The 15,963-nt window shown below is 52.3% G+C and overlaps 1 protein-coding gene and 1 long non-coding RNA gene across 2 annotated transcripts in view; both read right to left on the minus strand.

The window, feature by feature from the left end:
- Positions 1-795: 795 nt before the first annotated feature.
- On the minus strand, positions 796-6,426 carry LOC105608443 (uncharacterized). Its single transcript, XR_001045259.3, has 2 exons — positions 6,328-6,426; positions 796-1,152 (listed from the first exon to the last, which is right to left on the minus strand). It is a non-coding gene; the product is annotated as an uncharacterized LOC105608443 (long non-coding RNA).
- Positions 6,427-7,102: 676 nt separating this feature from the next.
- The window catches only part of SLC8A2 (solute carrier family 8 member A2), a 33,919-nt gene continuing 25,058 nt past the window's right edge, over positions 7,103-15,963 (minus strand). The window contains exons 8-10 of the mRNA XM_027978539.2: positions 15,638-15,737; positions 10,987-11,265; positions 7,103-8,600 (exon numbers count right to left, since the gene is read on the minus strand). Coding sequence (XP_027834340.1) covers positions 8,224-8,600; positions 10,987-11,265; positions 15,638-15,737 — 756 coding nt within the window. The 3' untranslated portion in view covers positions 7,103-8,223. The remainder of the gene's footprint in view (positions 8,601-10,986; positions 11,266-15,637; positions 15,738-15,963) is intronic.

Raw genomic sequence — 15,963 nt, forward strand, 5'->3', positions numbered from 1 at the left:
TCGATCCCCGGTGCGGGAAGATCCCACGAGCCGTGGAGCAAGTAAGCCCAGGTGCCACAACTACTGAAGCCTGTGTCCTGCGACAGGAGAAGTCACCGCCGTGAGAAGACCGTGCACCCCAGCTAGAGCGTAGCCGCCGCTTGCAGCAACGAAGACCCAGCACAGGCAAAGATGCATACACGAAGAAAATTCAAACATTGAAACAAAACCCCACATATCGCAGGATGCCATTTACATGAAATATCCAGAATAGGCAAATCCATAGAGACAGGAGGAAGATTAGTGGCTGCCTGGGGCAGGGGTGGAGGGGCGAATCGGGAGTGGCTGGGTATGGGGGTTTGCTCGAGGGTGGGGTGTGATGAGAAAGATCTGGAACTAGACAGTGATGGCGGCTCCACAACGTGCCCTTGAAAACGGCTAGAACAGTACATTTTATGTGAAGTGTTCTTGTCATTTAGTCACTGAGTCGTGTTCCAGCTGTTTGTAAACCCATGGATGAGAGCCCACCAGGCTCCTCTGTCTGTGGGATTCTCCAGGCTAGAATACTGGAGTGGGTTGCCATTTCCTCCTCCAGGGGATCTTCCCAACCCAGGTCTCCTGCATTGCTGGCAGATTCTTTACCACCTGAGCTACCAGGGAAGCCTCAATTATAAGCGTGTGATGTGTATTTCATCATAATTTTTATAAAAAGAGTTCAAGATATAGAGATCTATAGAAGCTCACAGACAAGTGGCAGTGGTGAATTAACTCCAGACATGGCGTAATTGCTGCTGTAACAAACCAGCCCAACGTCAATGGCTTATAACAGCACAGCTTTATTCTCTCACAGTTCCAGAAGCTGAAAGTCCAAAATCAGTCCCCATGGGCCAAAATCAAGCAGGGCTACAACCCCTCTGGAGGTTCCAGGGGACAATCAGTTCCTTGCCTCTTCCAGCTTCTGGGGGCTGCAGCATTCCCTCGCTTGTGGCCACATTGCTCCAATCTTCAAGGCCAGCATCTTCAAATCTCTGCCCCATCTCCACACAGCCTCCTCCTCTGTGCGTGGCACTGTCTCCTGTCTGTCTCCCCCTTCTGAGGATCCACGCTGATCCAGGCTGATCCCGGATCATCTTCCCATCTCAAGATCCTTAACGAAATCACACCTGAAAAATCCTGTTTTGTCACATGAGTGAACACATTTCACAGTCTCCAGAAATCAGGACGTGGATATCTTCTTGCAGTGGGGGGGAGGGGGTGTCTATCATTCAGCCTACCACGGATGGTCTCCAACAACTCCTCCCCTTCTTCCAGGCACCCTCTCCACCCACTGAGAGGTGGTGTCTATTACCCCGCCCCTTGAATCCTGTGACTTGCTTTGACCCAGGGGATATGGCAGACATGGGCTTACAGCTTTCAAAGCAGCTCTCTTGGAATCCAGATACGATGCCCTAAAGAGTTCACTTAGCCAAGGGGGCTCCAGGGAGAGCTGAAGTGGCCCAGCCCACGGACAGTACCCACTGCCAGCCACAGATGAAGGCACCTTGGACGTTCGAACCCCAGCCAAGCTCCAAGATGAATGCAGCCACACGGTGACCTCAGCCACCACCAGCAGCAACACACAGAATTGTGAGGATCATTGTTTTAAGCCACCAAGTTTCAGAATGGTTTGCTGCTCAGTCATAGATAACTGTTACACACAGAGAGACGCAGACACGGGGGAGGTGGGGGGCGGGGGGAGACTGACACTTGGAAAGAGAGAGAGAAAGAGGGAAGGCATGAAGACACAATCGAGAAAGCAAAGCAGAGATACACAGAGGGGAAATTAAGGAAATGGAGGAGACAGCATCAAAGAGAGACAGAGACCTCTGGAAAGAAACAGACAGCGTGGTGGGGAGGGAGACAGCAGTGCACAGACAAGATACAAAAGAAAGGGAAACAGAAATTGTCAAGAAAGACACCGGCTCCGGTCAACAGCCCCAGCTCAGCTTTCAGCTGACAGTCAGCATCAACTGTCAGCCACGCGAGGAAGTTATCTTAGGAGTTAGTGGGTTGCCCTCATAACTGTAGTCTCATCTGACAGCTGATCACAATTGTGAGAGAACCCAAGTCCACCCAGAGAGGCTAAGTGAACTGGGGCCAACCACAAGACCACAAGAGATAACAACTTGTCATTTTTAAGTCGCTAAGTTTGGGGTGGTTGTTAGGTAACAACACGTACCCAGGATGAGATGCTTGGACTGTCACAGAAAGGTGGGTGAGGAAATTGAGGGATTAAGGGGAGGTTTTAGGCTGAAGATTTATTTGGATGAAATAGATTAAGGACTCAGGGAACTGTTAAGACAGATGAAGCAGAGGAAATGCGCATTTCAGAGTCTGGGAACGTTAGAGGATCAGGACTGGATCCAGATGAAGACCTTAATCTCGGAACAGGTGATGCACAGACTTAGACAACAAGCTGATGGGTGCCAGAGCGGGGGAAGGATCGGGGAAAGGATAGTTAGAGAGTTTGGGATGGGCATGTACACATGGCTATATTTACAATGCATAACCAACAAGGACCTACTGTATAGCATGTGGAACTCAGCTCAGTGTTGTGTGGCAGCCTGGATGGGAGGAGAGTTCGGGGGAGAATGGATACATGTATATGTATGGCTGAGTTCCTTCGCTGTTCACCTGAAGCTATCACATTGTTAATCGGCCATACCCCAATACAAAATGAGAAGGTTTAAAGAGCGGGCGATACAAAGAATCTGGGGCTCTTTGGCATTAATTTCAGTGGTGATTTCATACCTAGAATCTGATTGCTTTTCAGAGCATCAACTCTATGAGTTTCTGCAAAGCTTTCTGCAGAAGAGACTGTCCATTGCTCCTCAACATCCAATCTCTCATCTTTCTTTCAAAATCCTCTATGACTTTTAGCAAGATGACTCAGAACTAAAACGATATTTTCCCTAGCTCCTCTTCCAGCTCAGTGAAGCCAGATGGTTCAGACCTGGACACTAACATGTCGAAGGAAGCAATACGTGGAACTCCTGGGTCAAAGCCTTGCAGAGGACGGTGGATCCGGGACCTCTCCTCCCCTCTCCCTCCTTCCGGCGGCATGATGACGTCACGGAGGTGCGCCATCTTGGACCACATAGCTGAGGGTCATAGACCAGCTCTGTCAGAGTGACTAGTAGAGCAGCTGCTTTGCTGCTTCCCTGGCAGCTCAGACAGGAAAGACTCCGCCTGCAGTGCAGGAAACCTGGGTTCAATCCCTGGGTCAGGAAGATCCCCTGAAAAAGGGAATGGCAACCCACTCCAGTATTCTTGCCTGGGAAATCCCATGGACAGAGGAGCTACAGTCCCTGGGGTTGCAAAGAGTCGGACAGGACTGAGCGACTAACACGTTCACTTTCCTGAAATAGAGCTGCAGACCCAGCTGTAACTGTTACACAAGAGAGAAGTAAATTCTAATTTTACTTAAACCACTACTATTTTGGATCCCTGCTAGTCACATCTAAACTCATACCTAATTGCTATTAATAAAAATATGAATAAGGGAGCTCTTACAGGGCTCCCCTCGTGGCTCAAAGGGTAAAGAATCTGCCTGCAAATGCGGGAGACCTAGGTTTGATCCCTGGGTTGGGAAGATCCCCTGGAGAAGGAAATGGGAACCCATTCCAGTATTCTTGCCTGGAGGATTCCATGGACAGAGGAACATGGCGGGCTACAGTCCATGGGGTCGCAGAGTTGGACACGACTGAGCGACTAACATTTTACACTTAAGAGGGCTTACATAGAGCACCTCTCCAGATTCCAGAAACCAGCCCGGCAGGATAGGAGTGGGAACATCTTATCTTCTAGCCCCAGACTGCCCACCATCCCTTGTCTGTTTCCCTATACTGTGCACAGCCTTGTTAATATCTCCTTTTTAACCCTTGCCTAAGTCACCCAGTTCGGTGACATGGGCGTCCTGCGGTGTCTTACTACAGAGTCCTTGCCCTCTTGTGGCACCCTGGCAAGTCCCTCTGGCACCCTGTTGGGCATCTGTCCCCTCCACCACACTGTCAGCCTGGGAAGAACAGGGCCCAGCGACATTTTGGTTACTGCAGTGTCCCATGTACGGTGCCAGACACAGGCAGGCACCCAATGGACAAGAGGATGAAAGAATCCCAGGGTCTGCAGGGAGAGGAAGGCATACTCCCCCTGTCTATTTCTTGTCCCCTGGGCTTGATGATTGAACTGGGACTCAGGTGACAAAGCAGGTCATGGAAGTCTTGCATTTCTCTGTCCTTTTGAGGCTAGTTGTTCCTGGATGGGGTGTATGTGTGTAAATGAGCAAATAAACTGGAAAGTATAACTATTCCCACCTCCTAAGCTCTTGCTTTGTTGTTGACTCACCAAGTCGTATCCGAGTCTCTGGGACCCCATGAACTACAGCACACCAGGCTTCCCTGTCCTTTACTATCTCCCAGAGTTTGCTCAGACTTAATGTCCATTGAGTCAGTGATGCCATCCAACCATCTCATCTTCTGTAGCCCCCTGACCTTCTTGCCTAAGCTCTTACTGTTGTTAGGTATTAGTCTAAAAATATATATATGTATATTTAATACAATAATCATACAATTAAATACAATACAATAATCCTGTGAAACAGGGACTTCTTATTATTAGTTCTTATTATTATTAGGCACTGTTAGTTCCTATTATTATTGAAAGTGAAACTGTTAAAGTCGCTCAGTCATCGCCAACTCTGTGACCCCATGGGCTGTAGCCTGCCAGGCTCCTCTGTCCATGGGATTTCCCAGGCGAGAATACCAGAGTGGGTAGCCATTCCCTTCTTCAGGAGATCGTCCTGACCCAGGGACTGAATCCAAGTCTGCCCCATTGCGTGCAGATTCTTTACCATCTGAGCCACCAGGGAAGCCCCATCTTATTATTCTATTATCCCCATTTTCCAGATGAAGGAACTGAGACAGTGAAGCATTATGCTCTGTCATTTCCTACGACAAAGAATTCAAACCGCTCCCAAGCTGCCCCTGGGAACCCCTTGTATCCAGGCGAGGAACATGGCATTGCTGGTTGGGTGAACTGGCATCTGTAATGCTCTTTTGTGTCCACATCCCAAGCCCCGGAAACGCCCCTGTTTGAAACAGAGACCTCACTCCTTTTCCTTTCCCTGCCTCTGTCCCTGCTGTCCTGGTTCACGTCTGGTAGAATTAGAGGTGTCCTGCTCCTGCTCTGCACCCTGGACGTCATCTCTGCCCTTCCTCGCTGTGGGACTGTGGGCAAGTTGCTTCCTCTCTCTGAGCCTCAGTTGCCTCAGTAGAAGGAATTGACTCAGGACTGGTGGCAGACCACGTAAGGCTGAGCCCAGCACAGTGCCAGCATCATGGCCCTCCTTAGTGCCCGCCACTGTTGGCACTGTTCTCACCAGCTTCAGACCCCTTGCCTTCAGTGCCCTCTTGCCCCACTCCTCTTCCCACCTTGCAGGAAAAGCCCTCTCAGGCCCATAACTCCCTCTAGAAACTCTCTCTCAAGATTCTCCCAACTCTGATCTACATGCTCGGAGTCAGCTTCCCCACCTTCTACCCACTCCTCACTCTACTTCAGTCTGACTTCTGCTCCCACATTCTCCCCTCAACTGCTTACATCAAGATCTAAACCCAAGGGGAGCCTCTAAGCTCTCATCTTCCTCCACTTCTTCACAGCCTTGGGTCCTGCTGACCATGCCCTCATTCTAGAAACTTCTCTTGGCATCACCCAAGCGCTTCCCTGGCCACGGCCCCACGCCACCCAGGAACTTGGCTTCCCATCAACCTCTCTGGCTTCTTCTCCTCGACAGGTCTCCCACCTTCCATGTGGCCCTTAGATGTTAGGGGTCCTCAAGGCCACTGCTTTCTTCTGCTACCCAGACCCCAGGGCAGCCCCACCCCCTCCGGTGGCTTGGTGACACCTCCTTGCCAACAAATCCTGAATCTCTCTCAAGTGCAGCTCCCTGGGCTGAGCTCAAGGTGTCCCCACCGATGTCTCTTCACCCTCTAGATGTCTCACAGGCATCTCACGTTCGGCATGAACTCACCTGAATCCTCTAAGCCTGTCCTTTGTACTCATCCCCACTTGGCTCTCCAAGCCCTCACTCTCCGGGCTGGAAATTCTTCACACTGTCCAGTCCCTCCCTCCCAGATCCACTCCCCACGTGTCGACACTCCATTCTCGCCTGGAGGATTCAACCACTTGCAAGACAACCAGTCATTAACTCACAAGGCTGGACACTTTTAAACAGGCCGTGCCCTTTATCAGGACACACACACACACACACACACACACACACACACACACACACAAATTCTCTGAGAAAGTTACCTGATTTCTTTAGGAAACCCATCAACCCCAGCTCTCTTCCTCAGGCAACGCAGGATCCTCTTTTGTGTTCCCAGGATACCCGATGACATAGAAGTTTGTGGCGGAGGGAATGGGGGCATGGCTATGGAAAGTTTCTGGGTGGGTGGGGCCGGGGCCAGGGAAGCGCTTGAGTGATGGGTGGGGGCGTGGCCAGGGAAGCTCTTGGGTGACGGATGGGGGCGTGGCTAGTGAAGCTCCAGGGTAATAAGTGGGGGCGTGGAGAAGGGAAGCTCTGGGCGGACCTTCAGAGTGGCTGGTGCAAGCGGGCGTGTCCTGCAGAGGATGCTGGGAACATGGAAAAACCCAGGTTACTTCGTGTATTTTCCAGTTGCCCAAATCTTAAAGACTTCATTAGCTCTCTCGTCGTGAATTCCAACCTCCCACAGGGAGGCCGTTTTCCCAGGCAAAATTTCAGTTTTATGGCAACTTTTACAGAAATCACAGAGACAGCGACTAGTGCTGATGAGCTGCGTGTACAGAAGGGAGTAGGCAACAGGTCTGGAATGTTGGGGGTGATGCACAACAGGAGGATAGGACGCTAAAAACCGGTGGGAAGCAGGGTGTTATGGGGGTTGCAGGGTCATCCTCAGGGCCCCAAGAAGTAGACAGCACTCCTCACACCCCAAGTATGTCCTTTGGGCAGGAAGCATCAACCGTAAGAATATGTACATGGCCAGCCAACAGATAGGTGGCCTCCAAAGTTAAAAACGCCCGCCCAGACCCCCCGACCCCCCCCACCCTCCCACCCACCCCTGCTCCCCATCAGGCAGAGATGTGGCAGCATTTGCTGGCTTGTAGCATTGGTCCTCTGGGACCCTCGGTCTCCTCTTCGAGGGTCCTGCCCGAATTGGCTGGCACTGAGGGCAAATTGAGCCTTCTAGATTGTCGGGGGAGATTGGCTATACTCCCGTGGATCCCCGGCCTCCTCCCCAAAGCCGCTTCTCACGGCTGGGGGTGTCTGCTGCCCTCTCAAAAGAAAAGTCTGTCATCCCCCCCTTTCCCCAAGTCATGCACCCTCCCGCATCCCCCCTCCCCCAAACACACTATATACACACACAGGCCCCCTCCCCTCCAAGGCATGGCTGGGCTCTTAGAGGTAGTGGAGGCAAGTGGGGGCTCTGGAATGTGAGAAGTGACAGGTCCAAAGTGCGCCTCCTCCAGCTCTGAAACCCCAAACGTCTCCCCTTCCCTCCCTTCTCCAAGCCTCGAGAATTAGAGAATTAGCGTCCTCCCAAGGGCCTGAGTGGAGAAATCGGAGGTGGGGGAGGAGGGAGGTGTGTCCCCTCCCCCATGCACGCACCCACCTGTCCCCCTACCCCCCAGGCCGACGAAGCTCCCTGAGGGTTGGGGGAAGGCCTGAGATCAGTGACATCCTAGGATGGATAGGCCTCCGTCAAGGGCCCCTCAGGGAGGGCTAAGTTCTGAGGTCCTGGGGCACAGGTTCCTGGAAGGAGGTGGGGGTGTTCCTCTTGAGGCCCGGGGACTTATGGGATAGAGCAAGGCTGGCAGTCTCAAGGGAGAGATGGAGAGGGTCACAGATGGGGTAGGGTTCTCGGGGGAGGGGCCTCCAGGAACATAGCCAGTAACTAACGGGGATGGGCAGGAGCTGCAGGTAACTGGAGGAGCTGTTCTTTGCAGGAGGACCTGGGGAGGCTCCGCAGGGGAAGAGTGAAGGCTGTTAGTGGGGACGGAGGAGGGGGTGCGGGCGGTGGCGGGCAGGGGGCGGCGATCGCGTCCCTGGGGGACGGGGGGGCCGAGTCCCCGGAGAGGAGGTTGCGTCTCCGGAGGACCAGGGAGATGCAGCCCAGCACGGAAGCAGCGGTCTCGAGGCTGGAGGCCGAGTCCCTGCGGAGGCCCCTAGAAGCCCCGGATGTGGCAGTAAGCCTCGAGGCTGGCGAAGAGGATGTAGAGGAACCAGAGGCCCAGGAAGAGCGCGGTGGTGGCGAGCTTGGGGCCCCGCGGGCCGCCCAGCTCGCCGCCGATGTGCGGCCGGCGGCGGTAGAGCAGCACGGCGATGCCCACGAAGGCGAAGACGGTGAAGAGCGTGACGGAGAAGGCCAGCGTGCCAGTGCGCACCTCGAAGGGGCGGCCCTGCACCGCCCAGTACACTGCGGCCACCGACCAGGCCACGCCCAGGCCCAGGAACACGTTCACTGCGTTGGAGCCCGTCACGTTGCCGATGGACGCGTCGGCGCACTGGTCCTGCAGCGCCGCCACCTTGCTGGCGAACGTGTCTGCGGGGCGGGGACACCGAGGGTCAGAGGGGGCTCAGCGGGGAACACCCTCCCCCCATCGCAAGCACTGGTCAGTCACCTGGTTCCCAGATAGGCCCACCAGCACCCTGCTGACCCCGAGGATCCAGCGTGGTCAGAGCTCCAGCAGAGCGCCCCATGGATTCAATGTGTATGAATCCTTGCCCCCAAAGCCACCAATGGGATGTCCCATAGAACTAACGCGGTGGGAAATGGTAGAAACCAGGCGATTTCCCCTTCTGGAGGTCTGGGCCCTTGATCCCACCCAGGAGGCAAAGCGAAAGTGTTAGTCACTCAGTCGTGTGGGACTGCCTCTTTGCAACCTCCATGGACTGTAGCCCGCCAGGCTCCTCTTGCCCGTGGGATTCTCCAGGTAAGAAAACTGGAGTAGATTGCCATTTCCTTCTCCAGGGGATCTTCTCCACCCAGGGATTGAACGTGGGTCTCCCGCACTGAGGGCAGATTGTTTACCATCTGAGCCACCAGGAAAAGTCAGTCAGTTGCTAGACCTGTGCCTGCTGGCCACAGGCCCGGCTGCCTGCTTTGTTATGGCAGGTGTCTACATCTGATGGAATACACTACCTGCTCTCTGGAACTCATCACCTGTCTCTAGGGGACCCACTGCCTGCTTTCTAAGGGACTGGTCTGCATGCAATGTCTGGATCCACGACCCACTGTCTGGAACTCAGCGCTTCTATGGGACCTGCTGTGTGATTTCTGCCAAGTCCTCACCTTAGTCTATGAAACCCTCTCCCATCACCTGTCTCTTCAATGGCCAGCCACATTCTTTGTATGGAATCTATCGTCTGGTTTTTACCATTTCCCACCACCTCTATGGGACATCTCACTATTTGCCTTGGGGCGAGGATTCCGTTGACACATTGAATCAGTGGGGTCCCCTGCCTACTTTCTATTATTCCCGGCCACAGTCTCCATTTCTATGGGCTCTGCTGCTTGCTCTATATGGGGCTTGCTGCCTGCTTTCTGTGGGATTTGTTGCCTGCCTTCTGTAGAACTCAGTCTACTTCGAGTGGGACACACTTCTATATTGTTATGGAAACCACTCTATTCTATGGGGCCCGCTGCCTACCTTCTCTGGGACTCGCTGCCTGCTTTCTATGGGAATCACTACCTGTTTCCCATGAACCTCCTCCTGCCTGTTTCCACAGGCCCGGTCACCCCATTGCCTGGACAAATGTCAGGCCCCACCCGGCACCTCTTGCCCATCAGTTCCCTGCTTGGCTTCTGTCGAGCCTACAGCTTCGCTGCTCTGGCCTCCATCCATTTCTAGGTATCTTGCTAAGTTCATAGGTCTCTAGAGTGGAGGGCAGGCCTCAGAACTGTTCACCTTGGTGGCTTTCTGCAGGCCCCATCACCTGCTTTCTGGGCCTACAGCGCCACCACCTGGCTGGTGAATGCCTTTGATGAGGAGGAAAAGAAAAGTGTCAGGCTCGGAGCTTAGTCTTCTCTCTCCTGTAAGAATTTCTGTCTGTGCCGCCTGGTTTCTCAGGGACCCTGCCTCAGACTTGGGGAAAAGAAGAGATTCCTGGCCATGGTGATTCAGTAGAATATATGCTGCCATCTCTGAGTCTTCTTTCAATGGCATTTCCTCCCATATCTGGTTTCTGCTCTGCCCCTTATCTTAGTTGAAGCTTTGATGGCTTTAACTGGTGGGGTTAAAGCCTGGTGGCCTGGTTCAGATCATGCCCAGGAACAGAGGTCCATGGACTCTCCCATCTGGTTCCTTGGCAGGGGGAGGGGAGGTGAATATTAATATCTTGTTTCTGTGGAACTCACTGCATGGTTTCTATGAAGTCCCCACCTTCTTGCTATGCCCCTCCCCTTCCAACACCGTCTCTTCAGTGTCCTGCCACTTTCTTCTGATAAAATCCATCATCTGGTTTCTACCATTTCCTATCACCTTACTTCTATGGGACAATCTACCTGGTTGCTTTCAGGGAGAATTCACGTCACATGGCTCAGGGGTTAAAAAAAAAAAAAATCCACCTGCCAGTGCATGAGATGTGGATTCAATGGGCCAGGATGATCCCTTGGAGAAGGTAATGGCAACCCACTCCAGTATTCTTGCCTGGGAAATCCCATAGACAGAGGAGCCTGGTGGGCTACAGTCCATGGGGTCACAAACAGTGAGACTCAACTTAGTGCCTAAATAACAACAACAAACTGAATCCATGGGCTCCCCCTGCCTAGATTCCATTATACCCAGCTTCCTATTTCTAAGGGACCCACCAGACTCGGTTCTGTGTGATTCTACCACCTTATTTCTGCAGGGCCTTTCTCCGAGGCTCCTCCACCTGCCTAGCTTCTCTGAGACCCTCCCCCAACAAGTGGTCTCCCAAGAGGTTACCGGGGATGGAGGTGCCCAGGGCCACGAAGACAACAGCGTTGACAGAGTCCTTGAGGCCAACGGTGCAGCCGAAGTGGGAAGCGAGGTCCCCGATGAGGGCGGTGAGCAGCCCGATGACCAGGATGCAGACACCGAAGCAGGCCCAGCCATGGCAGTACTCGGTGGGGGGCACGCAGGCAAACAGAACCTTCCAGAACACCGTCAGGAAGTGCATGACGTAGTCAAAGCACGATGGCAGCCGCTCCTCCCGGGACCCGTCCTCCTCCTCCTCCTCGTCCCCTGTGGGCACACAACCCAGCTGGGGCACACGCCCGTGCCTCCTTCCTCCCCTACAGAGCCCCCCTTCTGTTCGACTTCCAGACAGTCTCACTCCCAGACGAATTACTTTCCCAGAATCCCTTTCAGCTAGGAGACTGTCTGGGCCCAGGTAAAAATATTCACTTTCCCAGAATCATCTGAAGCTAGAGGAGGCCGCGTGTCCAGCTAAAAATATCCAGTTTCCCAGGATCCCTTCTGCTAGGGGTGGCCAGATCCCTAGCTAAAGATATGGCTTTTTCCAGAAGCTTTTATGGTCACTGGCAGTCATGTCTGCACCTGGAAGTGTTCACTTCCTCTGATTCATCGCAGCTGATGGTAGCCACATGCTCAGCTAACGGTGTCCACTTTCTCAGAATTCTCTGCACCTAGAGAGAACCCCGTACCCAGCTAACATTAGTCACTGCCCCAGAATCCCTTGAGGCTATCAACAGTGCTGTCCTTGGATATAAATATTCACGTTCCCAGAATTCCATGCAGCCAGCAGCAGTCATGTCCTCAGCTAAACACTTGGTTCCCAGAATCCCTTGCAGCAGGGGCCATGTGACCCAGTCTGGCCAAGAGACATAAACAGAGGGTTTTGGAAAGCTCTAGCTTTCCCGATAGGGGTACTGTTATCATGGGTGTGTTTTCTGAGTTTTGTAAAGGATGCCTCATCCTTAGAGTTGTTTGTGTCACCTATGGTGACCAAATTTAACCCACTTTTGACCTGCAGTGATTTGTGTAATGGGAAAGTGCAAATGAAATGTTTTCCTACCCTCACCCGAAACAGATAAGCAGAAAGCAATGAATGAGAAGCAATGAACACGCTTGAGTGTGCCAAGAATTACATCTGGAGGGGTACTGATAAGAAACACTGCAACCCCTGACCAGCAGCTCAGAGCAAGGGAATAAAAGACCAGCCACCAAATGATGAAGCCACTTGCCATGGTCTCACCCACTGGCTCCTTGGACTGTCAAGGAGCAGAGGACAGCTGGTGGCCATGAAGACAGAGAGAGCCTGGTGCATTTGCCTCATACATCCCTTTCCTACTTTTCCAGCTCACATACCCACTTGGCTTAAAATAAGTAAAACGGAATTGGGAATTAAAACTGCAAACGCAAATGCAACAGGCACTCTGCTCCTTTCTGCTTCCTTGCTTTTTCTTTTTTTTTCTTTCCCTGCCTGGAATATGGACTTGTGACCTGGAGGTACAGCAGCCATCTTGTGATCATGAGGGCAACAGCTGAGAATGGGAAAGAGAAATAAAGAAGGAGCCTGGGCCTTTAATGAACATTGCTAGGCTGCTGCTAACTTTTTATTGCCTCCTACAGATTTTTTTTTTTGTTCCATGTAAGAGATAAACTAGTGTGCTTAAGCCACTTATGGTCAGCTTTTCTGTTGTCTGTCACTGAATGAATCCCTAACTGACCACATGGCTCAGGCTGGAGCAGGAAGGACACACTCTTAGAAAGGAGGGGGCTGCTATCACTGCATCTCTTGGGGCTTCCCTCTTCCCTGTTCCAAATCCTGCCTTAGCTCTCCATTGCTCTCAGACCCAGGCCCACAGTCCCACACCTCCAGGACCCACAGGCTCTGGCCTCTGCTTACTTCTCCAGCACCTCTCATCTAGAGGGAGCTTTATGAGTATGCTGTGGTTCTGGATCTGACGTTTTGGTATCAATTGCTGGATCTGCTGTGTGATCTTGAATCAGTGTCTTAACCTCCCTGAGCCTCCAAATAGCTATTTGAGAAATGGAAGCAATAATTGGACCTGCCTCGAGAAGGCTGTGATGATTGCATGAGTCAGGCCCTGTGATGCGGTCTCCCTGGGACCTGGCACACCTCCACTGCGATTGCTATTGTTCTGGCCATTGCTGTTGAAGGCCTTTTCCAGTGCCTGGGGGGATTCAGAGATGCTCAAAACCAAGTCCAGCCTGCAAAGAACATTCCACCGAGAATGGGAGGTAAAGGAAATACAAAAGCTCCTCTACGCGCAAGGTGGGACACGATTCATCCCCTAAGGAAGCAAGAACCAGAATGCTTTGTGTTCACATGGGGAACCAAAAGCCATTTGCAGAACAAAGCACAGAAGGCTCAATCCCCAACCCGGATACTCTGGGGACACTCATTAAATGACTTCCCACAGGAAATGGACTTCAAAGCTGCCTGGCACTCAACCCATCTTCACCATTATCATCATCATAGTGATTATTGTTACTGTTATTATTATCACTATTTCCTCTAATCACCTGCTTTCTATAGACCTGTGGCCTCCATGACCACCATCTCATGTCCACAGTTTCAGTTTTATGAACCTTCTTAGGTTCACTACGTCCCTACAGACATTGTTCTGGCTTCCCACTGTTCTTGAAGCTCAAACTGTTTGCCACATCCTCTGAAACCTTGCCTGACCCACCTCCTGCCAGTTTTTTATTTACTTATTTATTTGATCGTGCTGCATATGGGATCTTAGTTCCCCAACCAGGGATGGAACCCGTGCCCCCTGCATTGGGAGCCCGGAGTCTTAACCACTGGACCGCCAGGGAAGTCTCTCCTGCCAGTTTTGACAGCCTCAGCTCATAACCCCTCCCACCCTCTCCCACTTCCTTCTATAGGCTCTCTCTCTCCAGAAGCTTCCCTCATTTAAAACATTCCATGGCTCCCCATTGCATCTAAAATGACACCCCAGCCCCCTCCTGTGGCCTCTAAGGCCTTTGGGGTCTGGACCCTGCTACCTCCAACCTCATCCCAGTTCTCTTCTTCATGCCTGAAACCAATCACCGTCCCCAAATGTGCCATAATCTCCGACATTTCCATACACATCACTTCCCTCCACCTGGCACTCTCTTCCTGGCCAACTCCTATTCCTATCTGAAAACTCAGATCAGACGCCTCCTCCTCCAGGAAGCCCTCCTTGACCTTCAAGCTGGGTCAGACACCTGGTCTGGGCTCCCCCAACCCAGGCCTGTGCACCCTGGCTCATCATTCTCTTGTGACAGGTCTGTGTCCCCCACTGGACAGTGAGCTCTGTGAGAACAGGGCCCAAGCTGTCATGAGCATTTCTTTGTCTCCAGCAATGTCCCTACATCAGACTGGGGTCAGAGAATCCCTTCACAGGTGGTGCTAGTAAAAAGCCTGCCTGCAGATGCAGGAGACCTAAGAGACATGGGTTCAGTCCCTGAGTCGGGCAGATCCCCTGGAGAAGGAAATGGCAACCCACTCCAGTATTCTTACCTGGAAAACCCCATGGACAGAGGAGCCTGGCAGGCTACAGTCCATGGGGTTTCAAAGAGCCGGACACGACTTAGCAATTGAACAGCAACGACAAAAACAAGTGTACTATTTAGGTGCTCAAAGCTGATTGATTCTAATGCAAATAAATGTACAATAGAATAAACGCATGGATGATACATATATATAAAAGAAATAGATGTTGAAAGAAGAATGTGGCTCCAGAGTGGATGCCCCTTCCCTTCTATTAGGCTTCCAATCTGGTGTCTCTGGGCCCACTACCTGGCACTTTTCCATCCCTGATACCTGGCTTCTTCTGATCCCATCAACCAGTTTCTTTCTAACCACAGTTCCTTGTGTGTGTTTATTTTCCACCAGGGTTGGCCTCCCTGAAGAAAACCTGATGCTTGCAAGGGACAGAAGTACTGAGTTCCACCCTGGCCCTTTTTCGATTCCCTGTGGGACTTCAGGCCAGTCCCTCCTATGTCTCTGGGCCTCAGTTTCCCCAATCTCTATCAAAAAGGGTCTCCAAGATAGCCTGTGAATCCATGTCATCATACATCTGGCCACAGGGGGGCAGTGTGGGCCTTCTGAGGCCTAAGGGGTGAGAACCACTGGGGTGGGAGAGTTGGGTGCCCTGGTGACTGTCTCCATGGTAACAGAGGAGCCCAGGCCCAGTAGCGGAGGCCGCATCATTTAACCTGTTTCCACCTTCCAATTGCCTGAATGCCAGGAGAAAGCCCAGGCTGGGACCCCTCCTTCCCACAGAGCTCCACCTCTGATCCTGTGTCCACCAACTTTCTGCCTCTCTCTGGCCTTCTGCCTCCTCATTCTCTACATCTTTCATGTATCTGAAAGATGTCTCTGCATCTCTGTCCTTCCTCGGGATTCTGTGTACTTTTCTGTGTGTCTGTCTGTCCTATTTGTCTGTCTGTCCTATTTGCATTCGTTCCCTGCCTTCTCCTTTGTCTCTCTGTGTCTTGGTCTTTCTCTTTGCATTTCCCTGTGTCTCTCTTGTCTTCTCTCTGATCTTTTCTCCTTGTCCCTCTTCCCTTCTCCTTTTTATGTCTCTCTCTGTCTCTTCATCCCTCTCTTCTTCCTCTCTCCTCCCTCCCCACTTACCTGCGCTCACCGTAATTGCCTCTAAAAACTGCTCTCTCCACGAATGAGTCCCAATCACCAAAGCCAAGTTCGTTTTCTTGATGAGTTTATCCACCGTATTCTGGGGATGAGAGGGTAGGGAGAGACCATGGTCCATGACCACCTTAGGGCAGCTCCATGAGGGGTCCTGGGGATGGAGGCTCACACCCCATGTTCAAGGGTCCCCAACTTTCCATAGCTGGGTTCTACTAGCAAGAAGGGACAAGGGAGGCGTGTGCTGTCCATGGTGCTAACAGAGGGACGTGGAGGGTGCCCTCAGACCTTGGGTGCCCCTCCCTGTGACCCTC

Source organism: Ovis aries, chromosome 14 (genome assembly GCF_016772045.2).
Source record: "Ovis aries strain OAR_USU_Benz2616 breed Rambouillet chromosome 14, ARS-UI_Ramb_v3.0, whole genome shotgun sequence".
NCBI classification, from domain to species: domain Eukaryota; kingdom Metazoa; phylum Chordata; class Mammalia; order Artiodactyla; family Bovidae; genus Ovis; species Ovis aries.